This window comes from Emys orbicularis, chromosome 9 (genome assembly GCF_028017835.1).
Source record: "Emys orbicularis isolate rEmyOrb1 chromosome 9, rEmyOrb1.hap1, whole genome shotgun sequence".
In the NCBI taxonomy this organism is placed as follows: domain Eukaryota; kingdom Metazoa; phylum Chordata; order Testudines; family Emydidae; genus Emys; species Emys orbicularis.
The window spans coordinates 22,665,657-22,681,964 of record NC_088691.1 but is presented as its reverse complement, the minus strand read 5'-3'; the positions used below and the strand labels follow the sequence as shown (position 1 = coordinate 22,681,964).

The following is a 16,308-nucleotide window of genomic DNA, read 5'->3' as shown; positions in this document are numbered from 1 at the left end:
GCCCCACCCCCATGTGAGAGGGGGCTAGAGTAGGCCAGAGCGGCTGTGCAGGTCGGCAGCCAATCAGGGAAGGGCCTACTGAGAGCTAATCAGGGCTGAGATTAGAGCCAGTCAATCAGGGCTAGGCTAGGCCCTATATACAGGCTGCCCAGGAGAGCAGTAGGCAGTCTGTCCCAGACCTTCATGGGGGAAGGTCTGTCTCCAGAGCAGGAGACCAGCACCTTGGACAGAGCAGTGCTGGGCAGGCTTGGGGGGAAGCATAGGAAGGTTCTGGCCCAGTACCTACCAGACTGTGGGCCCTGATAGAAAGGGCCTAGAGGGTGTGAGGGGCCAGATGGGAAGTGGCCCAGGGACAGTTGGACAAGGGGAGAGGAGGGCAGGGAGGCTGCCACTAGAGGGTCCCTGGGTCAGGACCCAGAGTAGTGGGTGGGCCTGGGTTGTTCCCCTCCCCCCACTTGTACTGCACCTGACCCCACAGTAGGGTGGCCGAGACAAACTGCAACTAGCCCTTGAGACAAGGGGCTAGACTTTGGAGGCTGTGGTTGGCCACTGAGGCAGGTGCAAGGACTGTTGCTAACCCCCACCCCTTGGAAGGGGTGAGGCTAGACTAGGGGGCACCGTCGGAGGGCAGTGGTCTGAAATGGATGTTGCCGAGTGGGGAACAACGTGGGTCCGGACACCAGCAGAGAACAGATGATGGATGGGACACCACCAGCAGAGGGTGCTCCCCATGGACTGAACTAATTCCTGGAGTGACCAGCGGGAGGTGCCACAGTGGTGAGTCCAACTCTGTCACAGTGCCATATATTATTTTACCTGACAACAGTAAAAATGTTGAGCAAACTAATAGACATTAAAAGAGAAGACTGGCTCTGTGTTCTTAACTAGGTCAATTGTGTGCAGCTATTGCAGGGAACTAAAATGTATATATCCCTCGTGTTTCAGGGAACAAACTAGCTATGTCGGCAGGGGTAGAGTGAGTCTTGTCAAGAAGTAGATCCTTGAAATCATATTGCACAATCAAGAACATTATGAGAGGGATGCCTCTCCCTTCCTCTGAGTGTCAGCTGTAAGCCAATGCAGTACAAAAAACTTGCAATTCAAACTGGAATAGACAGAATTCTTGCCCTGTCCTTCCCAACACAGGGGAGCAGTTTTCTGGGGGCTCATGCAGGAATTCCACCCCCCCCTACATGTTGCAGAACTGTAATCCATGGTGCTGGAGGTTTCGGGGGAGAGGACAGTGAGTCCAGGTATGCAGCCATTGGATTCTGTCTGTGTGATGTATTGTCCAAACCCTCCCTTCTCCAGTGCAGTCTGCTGCCACTCCACAGCTTATGCGGGGGGAGGGTTCCATCGCCAAAAACCGCTTCTTGAATCCCCTCCTACAACAAGCCTGTTTACTTGGGCTTGGCATCAGAACCAGAATATCAGCCAGAGGCAACGTACCTGACTAGTTCACTCTGGTGTGACACCTCATATGTTTCTATGTATCCCATAACCCTTCATGTATTTGTCGTATCTAAGTACAACAGAACACGTCAGCCTTAACTATTCTGCATTGTCTCTTTCCTTGAGAGGACAGGAAGCAGGGATGAGTAGTTACAGCAAAGGCAAAGTCCAAAGGTCTGGAATCTTTCTGGCACTACTTTAGGTTTGTTGCGTGACCTTGGAAAGTCATTAAGTCTCTTTGTGCCTTAGTTTCTCTCTCTCTCAGTAGAATGGGAGATAATACCCACCCACCACTCAGGGATGTTGTGATGTTTAATTCATTAATGCATGTTCTATGCTATCGACCAACACAAGATGATCATGGTTTGCCTCTCAACCTTACAGCTCCTTAAAGCCTAGTTGGGTAGTGTGTTAAATATGTCAATAGTTACTGTCTTTGGGCATGTGGAAACCTGTGCGCACACAAATGAGAAACTAGATCTATTCAGCAGACAGGAATATATGAGGCCAGGTTTAAAAAAAAAAAAAAAAAAAAAAACCTCAGATGCACAAAAATAGGTCTCTCTGCTCCCCTTTATGCACATACAAAAACACATACACCACTGAAATAGAAGTTTACATGTACTCACTGCTTGTATCTACATTAGCCTTTTTTACTCTAAAATGTCCCTGTGTTGCTACCACTGGTACAGCTCCATCCACACCAGTGATGGTGGAAGTACTAGTGTTGACATGTATTTTAACCACCATGTCATCAAACCCTGCTCAGAACCGTTCTAGACAACCCAGTGGCTAAAATGGATATATTAGAGCCCTCACTGTTGCTTTAACTGATGCAGTGATACCATATGGGAGAAATTTTAAGAGGAACAAGTTTAGCATAGACAAGCCCACAGAGGTGAGATTAGACTTCTAAATTAAGCACTTGTCTAAACCTTTTTATTAAATTCTCCTAGTTAAACTTTCAGAAATACAGACATCTGCAATTTAGGAATTGTTGCTTTTCATGGTAAATTTTATAGTTGTTAGTCATTTTATATAGGTATGACATCTTTTTATGTATAATTAGCAGGGCAGGTGCTACCATTAAGGCAAACTAGGCGGTTGCCTAGGGCACCAAGATTTGGGGGTGCCAAAAAGTGGTGCCCCCAATTTTTTTTTTTTTTTTTTTTTTTACAGCGTTCCTGGGCTGGGCTGCCGGCGGCGCGCTGACACGTGCGGTTCAGACTCCCTCTCCCAACGCAGCGGCTGCTCCACTTCTCCCGCCTCCCAGGCTTGCGGTGCCAATCAGCTCTTTGGCACCGCAAGCCTGGGAGGGAAGGAGAATTAGAGCGGGGGCAGCATGCTTGGGGAGGAGGCGGAGCAGAGGTGAGCTGGGGGGGGGGAGCTGTCGTGGGGGGGGGCACCGCAGGGCGGGGGGGGGGCAGGGAGCTACCGCAGGGCTGGGGGGTGGGGCGCAAGGTGGAAGTTTCACCTAGGGCTTGAAACTTCCTTGCACCGGCCCTGATAATTAGCATACAGTCACTTCTGAAGTGCATGTACTCAATAAAACAGGCTAAGGAGGTAGGAAAGAATAATAAAGAGAGAAGCTTTCTTGTTTTCTTAAAGCAAATATCCTGGTTTTATCTGGAACCTGAAAGAAGGAAAACTACAACTTAAAACATAAAAGGCTATTTCAGGGTATTCCCATAGGCAGGCATGTGATTTATTCATATCTAACAATGTCACTAGTAAGATTTGGAAAATTTTTGCTGCACTACTTGAAGAGTAATATTTCAATGTGTATACTGATAGAATTTCACTAAGTTTACTGATGAGACATTAATTATACAGCAGCCTAGTACTAGATGAGCTCATCTTCAATTATGTATAAAAACAATTAAGAAGTAATCAAGATAGTCTCCAAGTAGATAAAACAATAAGAGGCTCTTATGGCTACAGACTATAGCATTTATTAACTCCAAGAGGAATAGACATTTGTAGACCACATCATATGAAACTCTCCCCTCGCCCCTGCCTCCCTTCATCTTTTTCCTTCACTGCACTGGTGATAAATATAATTATGGATGCAAAGGATTAAACCTGACAATCCCTAACCCTGAGGGGGAAAAAATCAGAGGTAAAAGATTTCCTTAATGCTATATCATTACTTAACACTCCTTAAATGAGCACAAATTAGTGGGCCCTGGAGTATAAAGATCTTTCTAAATGAGAATTATATGATTCTGACGTATTTTAAAAACAGTGGTCTTAGAGGGATTCCCCAGATAAATCCTTAGTGCCTCTCTCCTACTGACAAGACATGATCAACAAAACTGTCTGTATTCGTGACTGTCTTTTGCAAGGTAGATACACCCTGCCACACACCCTTCCCCTCAGGATAGGACCCGGTGGGGGCCCTCCCTCTTCATCCTCTCCTCCCACCTGGGAGAAGTGTTCATTAGCATGGGCCCTGCCTGGATGATGTAGTACAATGAACTCGTAGGGTTGAAAGGAGAGGTACCACTGCATAAACTGGGCATTCGTGTCCTACATGGTGTTGCACCACCAGAGGGGTGCATGGTCAGTAACCAGGTGAAAGGGACTCCCTATCAGATAATACCTCAGGGCCTTGAATGCCCACTTCACCGCCAAGGCCTTCTCAATCATTGAATATTTAGTCTCCCAGGGGAACAGTCTCTGGCTTAAGCAAAACATGGGATGTTCCTCCCCATCCAGCTCCTGTGACTGTACTGCCCCAACTCCGACTTCTGGGGTGTCCATCTGGAGGATGAAGGGTTTTGAAAAGTCCAGATGAAACAGGAATGGTTCCTGCATACCAGTTGTGTGGGTGCAGCAGTCAACCCATCAGCCATTGGAATGTGGCTGTGGCCCCATGCAGTTCTAACAGCATGGTGACAAATTGGTATAAGCTGAACGATGTAGGGAAGGCCATCTTCTTTCAGGATGTCAGGGTCAGAGGGTGAGTATCCCTTGGTCAAGCCTAGTATTGATTTAAAAAAAAAATTGCACTTCCCAGCCATTCCAGCAGCTCATCTATCTATGGCATCAGGTAGACATTGAAATGTGAGATGGCTTTGACCCTTCTGACGTCTATGCAGAACTTCATTGTCCCGTTGGGCTTTCACTCCAGGACTCCCAGGGCAAGCATCACCTCAAGCTCCTTCCAGACCACTTCCCACATCTTTTGGGAAGCAGACGGTGGTGGTCTCAGACCTTCTGCCCTGGGCTGGTGGCTATATGGTGGCTGGTTACATCCGTCTGCCGGGGAGGGGGGGTGACAACACGGTGGCAAAGGCCTGGGCCAGCTGTTGTAATTGTAGCTGTTGCTCTGGTCAAGGTCTTTCCCAATATAGCGGTCCCAGCTTGGGAGGGTAAGGGGTGATCAACAGGCCTTCTCAGGCCTTCTACACTTTCAGGAGCTTAACATGATATATCCAGAGATCCCTCCGTCATATCACTAGCCAGATCTCTTAATCCACTGGTCCCACCCTCTGAACTACTTCAAACAGTCTCTGCCACTTGGCAAGTAACTTGGACTCTGACAATGGCAATAAGAGTAGAACCCTGTTCCTGGACTCAAAGGTCCACAGCTTGGTCCCCCGATTGTACTTAACTTCTTGGGTTCATTGTGCCTGAAGTAAATTCTCCAGTGTGAACCCTGGAGACATTCCCGAATCTATAAGATATAGGGGACCGACCCCATGACCCTGGACTTCTCCCAGGTGTCTCAGAGCAGGTCCAAGAACCCCCTGGGCTGTCTCCCATAAAAGAGATCAAATGAGGAGAATCCCATAGAGACCTGGGGAACCCCACTGCCACGGGTTGTCATCCACAAACTTCTTGAGCATGGCCTTCAGGCTTCTGTTGAACCTCTCTACCAGGGCATTGGTTTGTGGGTGGCTCACTGTTTTGAGGGCTCAGATGTTTGATAGGTGGCACAATTCTGCCATCATTTTAGACAACACATTTGTTTCCTGGTCTGTTAGTATCTCCCAGGGTACCCAAACCCTGGCAAAGATCTTGAGGAGCTCAGTGGGTATGGTGGGGGCTGTGGTCACACGTAGTGGGACAGCCTCGGGGTACTGGGTTGCATAGTCCACAACTACAAGTATGTAACAGAACTCTGACCTGCTCTTCTCCAAGGATCCCACCAAGTCCATGCTGATTCTCTCAACGGCATTGCGACTGGGAGTGGGATCAGAGGTGCCCCCAGTATCCCCCTCAGGCCGGCTTGCTGACACTATGGGCACGAGACACAAAAGTCTTGCACCTCCTGTGCATGCCAGGTCAGAATTGAAGCACCATTCTGACACGGGGCCAGAAAGGGTTAAGCAATTTGCACGCTAATTGACCCAGATTCAACCTTTAGAGACATATTGATAGATAATATTTGTGGTTTTGTGTTTACATATATATTGTTAGAATGTAATCCAACAGCTCCTGTCTATTCCTGTATTCTCTTAATTCAGAGATCAAAAGAAGATATCACTATATTTACAGTTCATTTAAATTTTAATATCACTGTCTTGATTTCTCTTTGAATATATAGCAAATCACCTGCAAATGGCAGAGATAGGCAATTGCCTTATGTTAATCCATGTAGCTAATTACCAGTGATGCTTAGGAAATAGAGGGTTACTTCAAAAGCCTATTGTTCGCCCAAGGACTGCATGGGTCAAGAGGATGCCCAGAAAATGTATAAAGGGCTTTTGGGACCTGATCCTTTCATCTCAGATCTGCTTAAGCTTAATTCACAGCCCTGATATTGAATATTTGGACACTGAACTATAACCTGATGAACTAATTCTAAAAAGGACTCTTAGCAATTCTAAAGCTCACCATATCTACTATGAAACTAACCTAAGTACTGTATTAATTTCTGTATGTATAATCTTTTAACCAATACACTCTTTTCTTTTTTAATACATTTTAGTTTAGTTAATAATTGGCTGTAAGTGTATATTTGGGTAAGTTCTGAAATATTTAACCTGGGAGGTAATGTGTCCGATCCTTTGGAATTGGTAGAACTTTCTATATGATGAACAAGATTTTCAATAATCCTCATCGTATTAGACTTGGCTGTCTGGGTGGAAGCCCAAGGCTGGGTTGCTTTAAGGAAACTGTGTTTTGGCTTCTGTGCTACCAGTAAGGTATTGTAGAAGCTGTTTTGTTGCTGGCTTGGTAAATCCAAGTATTAGAATAACCACCAGTTTTGGGAAGTGTCTGTCCCATTCTCTACAGTTTGCCTTAATTGAGCAATCTCAGTGTGGCTTCTTTGGAACCCTAATCACAGCCACCCTTTGCAAGGTTTTTTCTCACCCCGCGTGCCCACGCCAGGGCACTGAATGGGCCAGCCGTAACAGGACTTGTTGGAATCTCCAGAGGACCAGCAATTATCAGAGGTCCTCTCATGCTTGAGGATCCTTGGTCAGCCAGTAAAGGTGGTTGTTATGGACCTCAAAATGTGTCCCCTAGGGTAGCTGTTGGTGTATGCCCCCCTCCTCTTCAGGGTCTGACTTGTTTCAAGGCCTTAGGGTCAGGTCTTCCCTCTGCTCCCTTAGGAAGTTCCTATCAACTGCCAGGCATTCCTGTCCAGCTTCATCCAATGCGGGGCATTATACTGGTGTTTGGGGGACCTTCACCCAGGTCAGGTCCCTCAGGGCCCAGAAGTCCCCTCTTTGCTGGCCCAGGGTTCCCTTCCTCTAGATTTGGTTTTCCCACTCATGCAGGACTTCTCTGAACCATGCCAGTCGTTTCCCAGGATCACTGGGCACACCAGTGCTGGGGCTAAGCCAACCCAGCATACTTCACCAAGGCACCCTGCCTCAAGGCGCACCCTGGCAGTCGGGCATGGTCATACATCCCCGTGGATGCACTGCAGGTGGACAGGAGCCCCCAGCGGATCTGGGGACTTCGCCAGGTTAGCCCAGACCAGTATCTGACTGCACCCTGAATCGATGAGGGGCTGTCACCAGGGTGCTATTCACCCACGCCTGGCTATGGCTGCAGTCCATAAAACAGCAATCACACTGGAAGTGCCCCTCTTGACTACACTCATAGCATTGGCTTTTGGGTATTCCCATGCACAGGTCAGGTCTCAGTACCCCAAGTCCACCTGATGGGACTCTTTCTCACAGAAGGGTGGATGTGTGGTTCGGCTCCCGCCATGAGTTGGTCAGCAGCAGCCCTGGCTTGTTCTGGGGCCTCTCCATTTTGGGCCTATGCTTCCCTCTATTGGCAGTCCGGCCCCTGCCCCCCGGGGTTCCCTGGTTTAGGGTTCTGCTGTTTGGGCCCTTCAGTGGTCAGATAGTCCTCCATCAAGGATACCACCTCTGCAAGGTTTGCCAGATGGTGACCTTGCACCCACTCTTTTCCCCCGGTGGGGAGGATCTGGGTGAATTGTTCCAAGGCTACTTGGGCCCTAGTCAACTTCTCTGGGTTTAGCCATCTCCAGCAATAGTCCTGAAGGCACTGAAACACTGTCTGAGGTCAGGCTCCGAGGGAGGGTTAGCATTCCTGGCAGAACAGCTGTCGGTAGGTGTTGGGGCTAATGGCGGTGTGGCCCAGGATGATTGCCTTCACTTTGGGGTTATCCAGTACCTCATGAGAATCCAAGTTACAGTAGCCAGACTGTGCTAGGCCAGTCAAATATGGAGCCACCAGGGTTTCCCAGTGCTCCGCAGCCATCGGGTGGCAGTGCTGACCCGCTCAAAAATGACGAGGAATGCCTCTGGATCATCGCTGGGCCCATCTGGCTGAGTTGCACCAGTACCCCACCAAGAAGTCCCCTGCCTCTGGTCCTGCCAGGGCAAGTCTAGGTGGCCTGGTCAGTTGCAGCTGCGTCACCATCTGTTGAACCAGGCACTCCTTCCGTGCCTGGTGTTGGGCGGCTAGCTCCCAGACCAGCTGCTGTTGCTACTCCTGATGCTGGGCCATCTGGAACTGTTGCTGGGTGGCTATCTGCTGGGCCTGCTGCTGTTGTCGTTGGGCCACTTGCTGCTGCTGGCTCTCCAGCATCCACTTCAGGAGCTTCTCTGTTTCCATATCCGCCATGAGGGTTTCCTCATCTGTTCCTCCTTATCTGGACCTTTTAGCACGTCCCTATCATTGCCTGCATTCTACACCAAGTGTCGTAGGGTAGATACACCCCCATCACACTGTCCTGTATGGCATCCCTGAGTTCTGTAATAGAACAGTCAGAGCTACAGACTCAGAGTCAGGAATTCTGACTCACAACTGTGTGGCTACTGGCCACATGCTTAAGTGTGATTTTTAAAAGGGGTTTGAGCTCGTGGCCCCTTCCCCTCCCTGCTTGTGTGTGGTGGTTTTTTTGGTTCTTCATGGTGAAGAGGGGTTAAAAAGAGTTGGGGACCCAGATACCATAGGACTTCACTTGGCTGAGATCTGATTGCTGGATCAAGGACTTAGGGATGACCCAAAAACTTTTGAGTTCGTTCACTCAAGAAAATCCACTTTTACTTCAATTGTTGGCAAAGTCCTTGTTTCATAATTTTTTTAAATTAAATAACAGTGGCTCTGACCAGTGTTCCCTCTAATTTTTCCCACCCATGTGCAGAATGAATTTTGTTATGTGCAGCAATATGGAGGTGATGTGTGACATATCACCGCCATATCAGTGCACATAAAAAAATTCATGTGGTGGGGGTGGGGCCGAGGGGTTCAGAGTGTGGGACGGGGCTCAGGGCTGGGGCAGAGGTTTGGGGTACAGGGGTGTGAGGGCTCTGACTTGAGGTGCAGGCTCTGGGGTGGGGCTTGGGATGAGGGGCTCAGGGCTGGGTCAGAGGGTTGGGTGGAGGGGGTGAGGGCTCTGGCTTGGGGTGCAGGCTCTGGGATGGGGCCAGGGATGAGGGGCTTGGGGTGCAGGAGGGTGCTCTGGGACTATGGTGGGGAGACAGCACTCCCCCAACCCTCTCTCCCAGCAGCAGCACCTGGGCTGGAGAGGAGAGGCGCCTCTACCTGGCGTGGCAGCTCTGGGTCTGAGGCCGCAGGATAGGTGCCCCTCCCCTGGTCCCCGCAGATCCAGCCAGGGCTAGGTTCAGGGAGGGGCACCCCGGCCGCTTCAGATCCGGGCTGGGTTTGGGGAGGGGTGCCCTGCGAGAGGTCCAGGCTGGGCTGCTCAGGTTTGGGCCAGGCCACCTCAGCCGGGTCCGGGTCTGGGCCGGGCCAAGCCACATGGGTTCGCGCCACGCTGCCCCAGCCTTGGCTGGGTCAGGGCCGCCCCAGCCAGGTTCGGCCTGGGGTAGGGTCCCCCCAGCTGCAGCAGGTCCAGGCTTTGGCATAATTGGGGCCAGGGGCTGCTCCAGCTGTGGCAGGTTGGGGGCTAGGTTGGGGCTGGGGAGGGGCGCCCCTCCCCAGGCAGGTCCCCGGGCAGGTTCCCTGAGCGCCTGTACGGCACTTAATAGGCTGCTGCATGGCCAGGTGGCCTTGCAGCTTACAGGGAACTTAGGTTCTGACCTCCTTGGAAAAATTTAAGAGGGACTTAAACACCTTCCCCTGAAGACCGCACTCTTGCAGGCATGCCAAGCACATGCGAATAGCATTCCTCTCTATTTACATAATACTACATTGTCTTGGTTAAAGCTGTTATGTGTTCACAGATTAGGAGCAGCTAATGTTATAGCCAACAGAACCACTGCGGGGGTGGGGGGAAACTGTACATTTCATTAAACAAAATGTAATTGAAACAAATTTAAAAAAGAAAAACAAGAAATTCCAACCAGCTCTGTAGCTGGTTAAAAAAATGCATCTGAATTTTGAAGTTTTTTTTTAATCAAAATTGAAATTTTGTCAAATCTAAATTTTAAAACTTCATGCAGCTCTAGTGACTAATGTGCCTGTGGGGTCTCCAATATCACTATTTCACAGATAACATATTTATACAAGATGCAGAAGGCAAAGAGGTCTCTAAAACAAAATTACAGGAGGAATGAAAGTGGGTCTTTTTTTTTTTTTTAATTTATTGGACAGACTTGAAAATATACAACTAAAATATGAAAAATTCAGATTTAAAAAGCAATGATTTTAATACAGATTTTGAACTCACCTGTGTGTGTTTTGATAGATTTGCCTTGCTTAATGTTATCTTTATTTTTGAGACGGCTGATCCATTTTCCAGTCAACTCTTTTTCTATCGTTTCTGAGTCTGACAACTCAGAGTGATCACCTATAAAAATAAGTATCAGAGGGGTAGCCGTGTTAGTCTGGATCTGTAAAAAGCGACAGAGTCCTGTGGCACCTTATAGACTAACAGACGTATTGGAGCATAAGCTTTCGTGGGTGAATAATCACTTCGTCAGATGCATGTAGTGGAAATTTCCAGAGGCAAGTATAACTATGCAGGCAAGAATCAGTCTAGAGATAAAGAGGTTAGTTCAATCAGGGAGGATGAGGCCCTCTTCTAGCAGTTGAGGTGTGAACACCAAGGGAGGAGAAACTGCTTTTGTAGTTGGCTAGCCATTCACAGTCTTTGTTTAATCCTGAGCTGATGATGTCAAATTCACAAATGAACTGAAGCTCAGCAGTTTCTCTTTGAAGTCTGATCCTGAAGGTTTTTTGCTGCAGGATGGCTACCTTTAAATCTGCTATTGTGTGTCCAGGGAGATTGAAGTGTTCTCCTAAAGGTTTTTGTATATTGCCATTCCTAATATCTGACTTGTGTCCATTTATCCTAGGAGAACACTTCAATCTCCCTGGACACACAATCTCTTCCCCCCCCCCCCCCCCATGGAGATAAGGTATAGGAGATGGGGAGGAGGGGGGGACACCCTGACACTAGCCCCCCTCCCCTGCACAGCAAGCAGGAGGCTCCCGGGAGCAGCCCCAAGGCAGAGGGCAGGAGCAGCACATGGCAGTGGGGGGAGGGACAGCTGAACTGCTGGCAATTGGTACCCCGCTGGGTGGTTGCTGCACAGGGAACTTAGGGGAGCGGGGAGCTGATTGGGGGGGGGGGAGAGGCTGCAGGTCCACCCTGGTTCCAAGCCCCCACCAGCTAGCTGCAATGGGCTGCTCTTCCTGCAAGCAGTGGACAAAGCAGGCGGCTGCCAAACAATGTTATAAGGGAGCATTGCGCAACTTTAAACGAGCATGTTCCCTAATTGATCAGCAACTAACAACGAAACAACATTAACTGGGATGACTAAGTGAGAAGTTACTGTACAGACTTACATTGGAAAATCCACACCCCTACGCAACACAGTTATACCGACTTAATCTCTGGTGTAGACAGTCCTATGTCAGAGGGAGAGCTTCTCCCATCAACACAGCTATCGCCTCTTGGGGAGGTGGATTAACTGCGCTGATGGGAGAGCTCTCTCCAGTCAGTGCAGACGGCACAGCTGTACCAATACAGCGTTTTAAGTGTAGACCTGCCCTAAAACAGGTATACAGCACAGCTGAAAACAGTCAAATCTTGCAGATTTCCCCCCCATCTTTAACAAGTATTCTTTACAAGAAAAGGCTGTCTCACTTTTTATATGTATTCCTTTAACTAGTCAATTTCTTCCATATTTTACTTTTGTGTGCTAGATGATTATTCCTCTAGATATGCTGTTCTGGCTGTATAAAGAGCACTTAAAAAAAAAAACCTTCTGCAGAAAAAGGAATAGTTTATTAAAATGTATGCACTATGAAAACTGAGATCCAGAACCAAGTCACTAAATTTAACATATCAGACAATTCACTTAAATTCCATCTTATCTAGTCCCAAGGCTGGTTGAAAAAGGAGGAGGAATGGTGTCAGGCTGGCAGCTGGCTGTAAAACTGCCAAAGAAATCAATTAAATGAGTCCTTAATATGCCCCATATGAACTAGGGTGTTTCCCAGATGGAAGGACTAGAAGAGCTGACCCCAAACAGATGGAACTAAGGCTAGAAGAAGACACTTATATAATGTGGCACGAACAAGTCACCAAGGCAAACATCTCATTACGCAGATCTTTGACACATTGATCTATAAGGCTAAATTCTGCCCTTGAGTGCACACGATTTCCATTTAAGACATGTGAATCCAAGGGCAGAAATTGGCCTATAGTAAGCTTTCATGCCTAAATAAGTTTTATGCTGGATCCTTAACTGTAGCAGTGCTAGTTACTTTTGTAGAGAGAAAGGTCAAATGTATTGTTGGGTCAGGGAGGGAAGGAAAGACACTAAGGATATGGCTATACTGCAATAAAAAACCCAGAGCCCAAATCAACTGACTCAAGTATACAGGGCTAAAAATTGTAGTATAGATGGTCGGGCTTGGGTTGGAGCCTGGGCTCTGAGACTCACTCTCTAGGGGTTTCAAAGCCCAGGCTCTAACCTCCGCCCCAGTTTGAACGTCTACACTGCAATTTTTAACCTTGCAGCCTGAGTTCCCCCAAGCCTGAGTCAGCTGACCCAAGCCAGCCATGGCTGTGCCCTGGGTATTTTATTGCAGTGTACACATACCATAAGGAGCACTAGGATAAAAGGCATATGTTTGCTAATGTTTTCAGCGAACAGGTTTTAAAATTCTAGTTCAGACAGGGTTAACTATATTTTAACATTTGTTAGCCAGCCAACGTGAACCCAAAGTGGGAGGCTGGGTTATGACACAAACAACTACCACAAGTTAAAACGCAACTTACTGTCTCGATTAGTTTTTAAAACATGTTAGTTAAACCACTTTAGCGAACACATTTTAAAAATAAATTATTTATCTTAGAGTGGACAAGCCCTTATACCAAGAGAATGTGACAGGTTTAAATAGCAGCTGATCAATGGCTTGAAGTCGCCACTGTATCTCCCAGACTAAACAAAAGGGTAGAAAAGGAGACTGCAGGAGGATGGGGAACACTACCAAAATGTCAAAGATGGCAGATCCCTATTATGTCAGTAGTGTTATCCTCCTGCCTCTGCTTCTTTTACCCTTACCTGCTGTAGGTTTGTTAATGTTACATATATTTTTTTAGAGTGATAAGGTGGGTGATGTAATATATTTTATTGGACTAACTTCTGATGGTGGAAGAGAAGCTTTTGAGCTATACAGAGCTCTTCTTCAGGTCAGAATAAGAGTTCTGTATAGCTCAAACGTCTCTCTTCCACCAACAGAAATGGTCCAATAAAATATATTATCTCAACCACCCTGTCTCTCTCATATCCTAGGACCACCATGGTTACAACAGTACATTTTCAGGTCTTTCTCCAGTCTACTTTTAAATGTCCCTAGTGATGGATCTTCCACAATTCCCTTGGGAAACTATTTTTACAGTCTAGCTATTTTTCTGAAACGGAAATTCAGTCAAGGTATCTTTAAGACCTGTTTATCATACCAATAAAACTCCAGCACACAGTAAGATTGAATAAGGACATCCATACCTAAACACTCAATTTGGTACATTATACCTCCTCATATACTCTCCATTAAGTCTTGATTCAGCAAAATTACAGAGCTGGCTGAGGAAGCCAATGTTTTGAGGCTTCTGTTGCTGTGCACAGCAAGAAAATTGGATGTAATTTTTATTTTGTTTTTGCTGATCTGTGCCCTTCTGTGTAATTTTAAAATTGGGTGGAGGACTGACTCAAATGCACAGAAACCTTGCGTACCTTCATCATCCTGGCTTACTGACTGCCATACGCTTTCAGATATATCTAACACAGCAGCAGGCCACTCCAACTTCTCTGTGGAACAATAAGATTCAAACGGTTCACTCTCATATTGCCTGCAGGCTTCCTTCTCCTCCTCCTCCTCACTGAAGGATTCAAATGTATCCTCAAAATAGTCTGAAAGAGTAGTGCTGCAACTCTGGCCTGATTCCATCTACCCCTCTTCAAAGCACCGAGTATTCAATCCAGCTGGTCACCAAAGTAGAATACTAAAAATAATAAAAAGAAAAACCCATAACAGATTTGGTAACACATGGCTCTTAGAAAGATTCACCTGGACTACTGCTCTGTAAATCATCAGTGCAATTTACTCAGTCAAGTTACAAATAGCTGTTACAGACTTGTGTGTGTGCAAGGTATAGTTCAACCTCAAACAGGGCCGGCGCTTCCACTAGGCGACCCTAGGCGGTTGCCTAGGGCAGCAGGATTTGGGGGGCGGCATTTTGCTGCCCTCGGCAGAAATTCAGAGGCGGGGTTCCTTCCGCTCCAGGTCTTCGGCGGAAATTTGGCGGCGGGTCCTTCACTCGGTCCAGGACCCACCGCCAAAGTGCCCCGAAGACGAGGAGCGGAAGAACACCCACTGCCGAATGCTCAGAGGAGGAGCGCTGCTGCCTAGGGCAGCAAAAACTCTGGCACCGCTCCTGACCTCAAAATATGAGTCTGAAATAGTTATTTCATGAATTTGCAATATATCAAAATTTAAGTGATTTTATTTTAACCTCATTGCAGATGTACATACCCTATAACCTACTACTGCAGATAAGTACAGCTCATTACTTAAGCCACATTTAGTACAGTTATGGCTGATCACTGTAGTTGCTCACAAAAGATTAAAGTATATACTTAAAGTTTATTGATATCAAAACTACCATAAGACAATATCCTTTAATTTCTAAAAATGTGCAGAACCTGACAATTTGTCAAATTAGCTAGATTTCTATTTTTTTATACTTTTCACAGATTTACGAATAGACTGAGGCCAAGTTATGAATTCCTTACTTAGGCAAAATTCCCACTGAAGTCCATGGACATTTTGCCTGAGTAAAAACAGACAACCAGATTTTACCAACCTTATTCATAGAACTATTCCTGGAGTAATGTACTACTCAATGTAAACAAGGTTGTAGCCCTAAGTAAGGAATTCAGGCTATCCCACTTTACGATGACTGCCTTCTATAGCAGAATTTTTGATAGCTTAGCTTTCATAAAAGGCTTTAAAAAGAAACCATGCAATCGTGGTATTAAGAATTAATGTTAAGAATTTACACTAAATTGTGGGTAAAATTTTTCATATGAATATGAAAAAATGACCAAGAAATTGAAATTGTTGCTGTGGATTTTTATCCCTCTCACTGGCCACTCAGAAATGCAAAGCGTCCTTGGACTACTCAGCTTTGTTTTGAAAATTGGAAAGAAAACACAGACATCAACTGCTTGATATACTTAAATTAATGGGGATTTATTCCAAATCTGAAAAAAGAAAATGAACAAACAAAAAACCAACCCAAACTGTGGGAAGAAAACAATACTCACATACATAATTGGTCATTAATACATTTTAAAGCATCAAATGTGCTTACTTTATCCTCTTTCATTAGGATTATGTCTTAACCATTTCCTCCATTCTAATCATGGAAACGCTCTGCTCAATTTAGGTACTGTTATAGCACAGCAAACAGAGAATTAGAAGCAGCCTGATCAGAGTTATTTGTATGCCTACAAATGTCTTCACATGATAAAGTACTTACAGGTACTCTTCCTTCCCTAGTCTTTAATTTAGGTTGTTTAATAAAATATTAATCCCACATTTCTTGAGCAATAAAAATTGCCATCCATTTTAGATCCAATTTGCATTTCTTGTTCGTTTTTTCATGTAAAACAGATCAGTTCCAAACTTCAAATGCCCAAGTCAAATAAAAAAAAAGGCCAATCTCTATTTAAATACAGCTCAACCTCTTATTGAAAAAAGATTATAATTTAACAAAACAATTGGTCCTTGGAGAGAGAGAGAGTCATTATTTTTCTTTATCTGAGGCTAAAGATTCTGAGAACAGGTACTTGCATGTTAAAAATGATTTATTCTGTGAACAAAGTCTTTATAATGATGGCAACATTTAAAAACAGATTCACAAAAAATAACTCCTGTAAAGGAAGAATGCTGGAATGAATGATTAAGGCCCTAATCCTGCAAATATGCAGGTGCTTAAAT

General features: G+C 46.1%; 1 protein-coding gene across 1 annotated transcript in view; it reads right to left on the bottom strand.

The window, feature by feature from the left end:
- The window catches only part of C9H8orf48 (chromosome 9 C8orf48 homolog), a 36,613-nt gene extending 22,360 nt beyond the window's left edge, over window positions 1-14,253 (bottom strand). Inside the window, exons 1-2 of the mRNA XM_065411317.1 lie at window positions 14,040-14,253; window positions 10,520-10,639 (exon numbers count right to left, since the gene is read on the bottom strand). Coding sequence (XP_065267389.1) covers window positions 10,520-10,639; window positions 14,040-14,253 — 334 coding nt within the window. The remainder of the gene's footprint in view (window positions 1-10,519; window positions 10,640-14,039) is intronic.
- Between the last annotated feature and the right edge of the window lie 2,055 nt (window positions 14,254-16,308).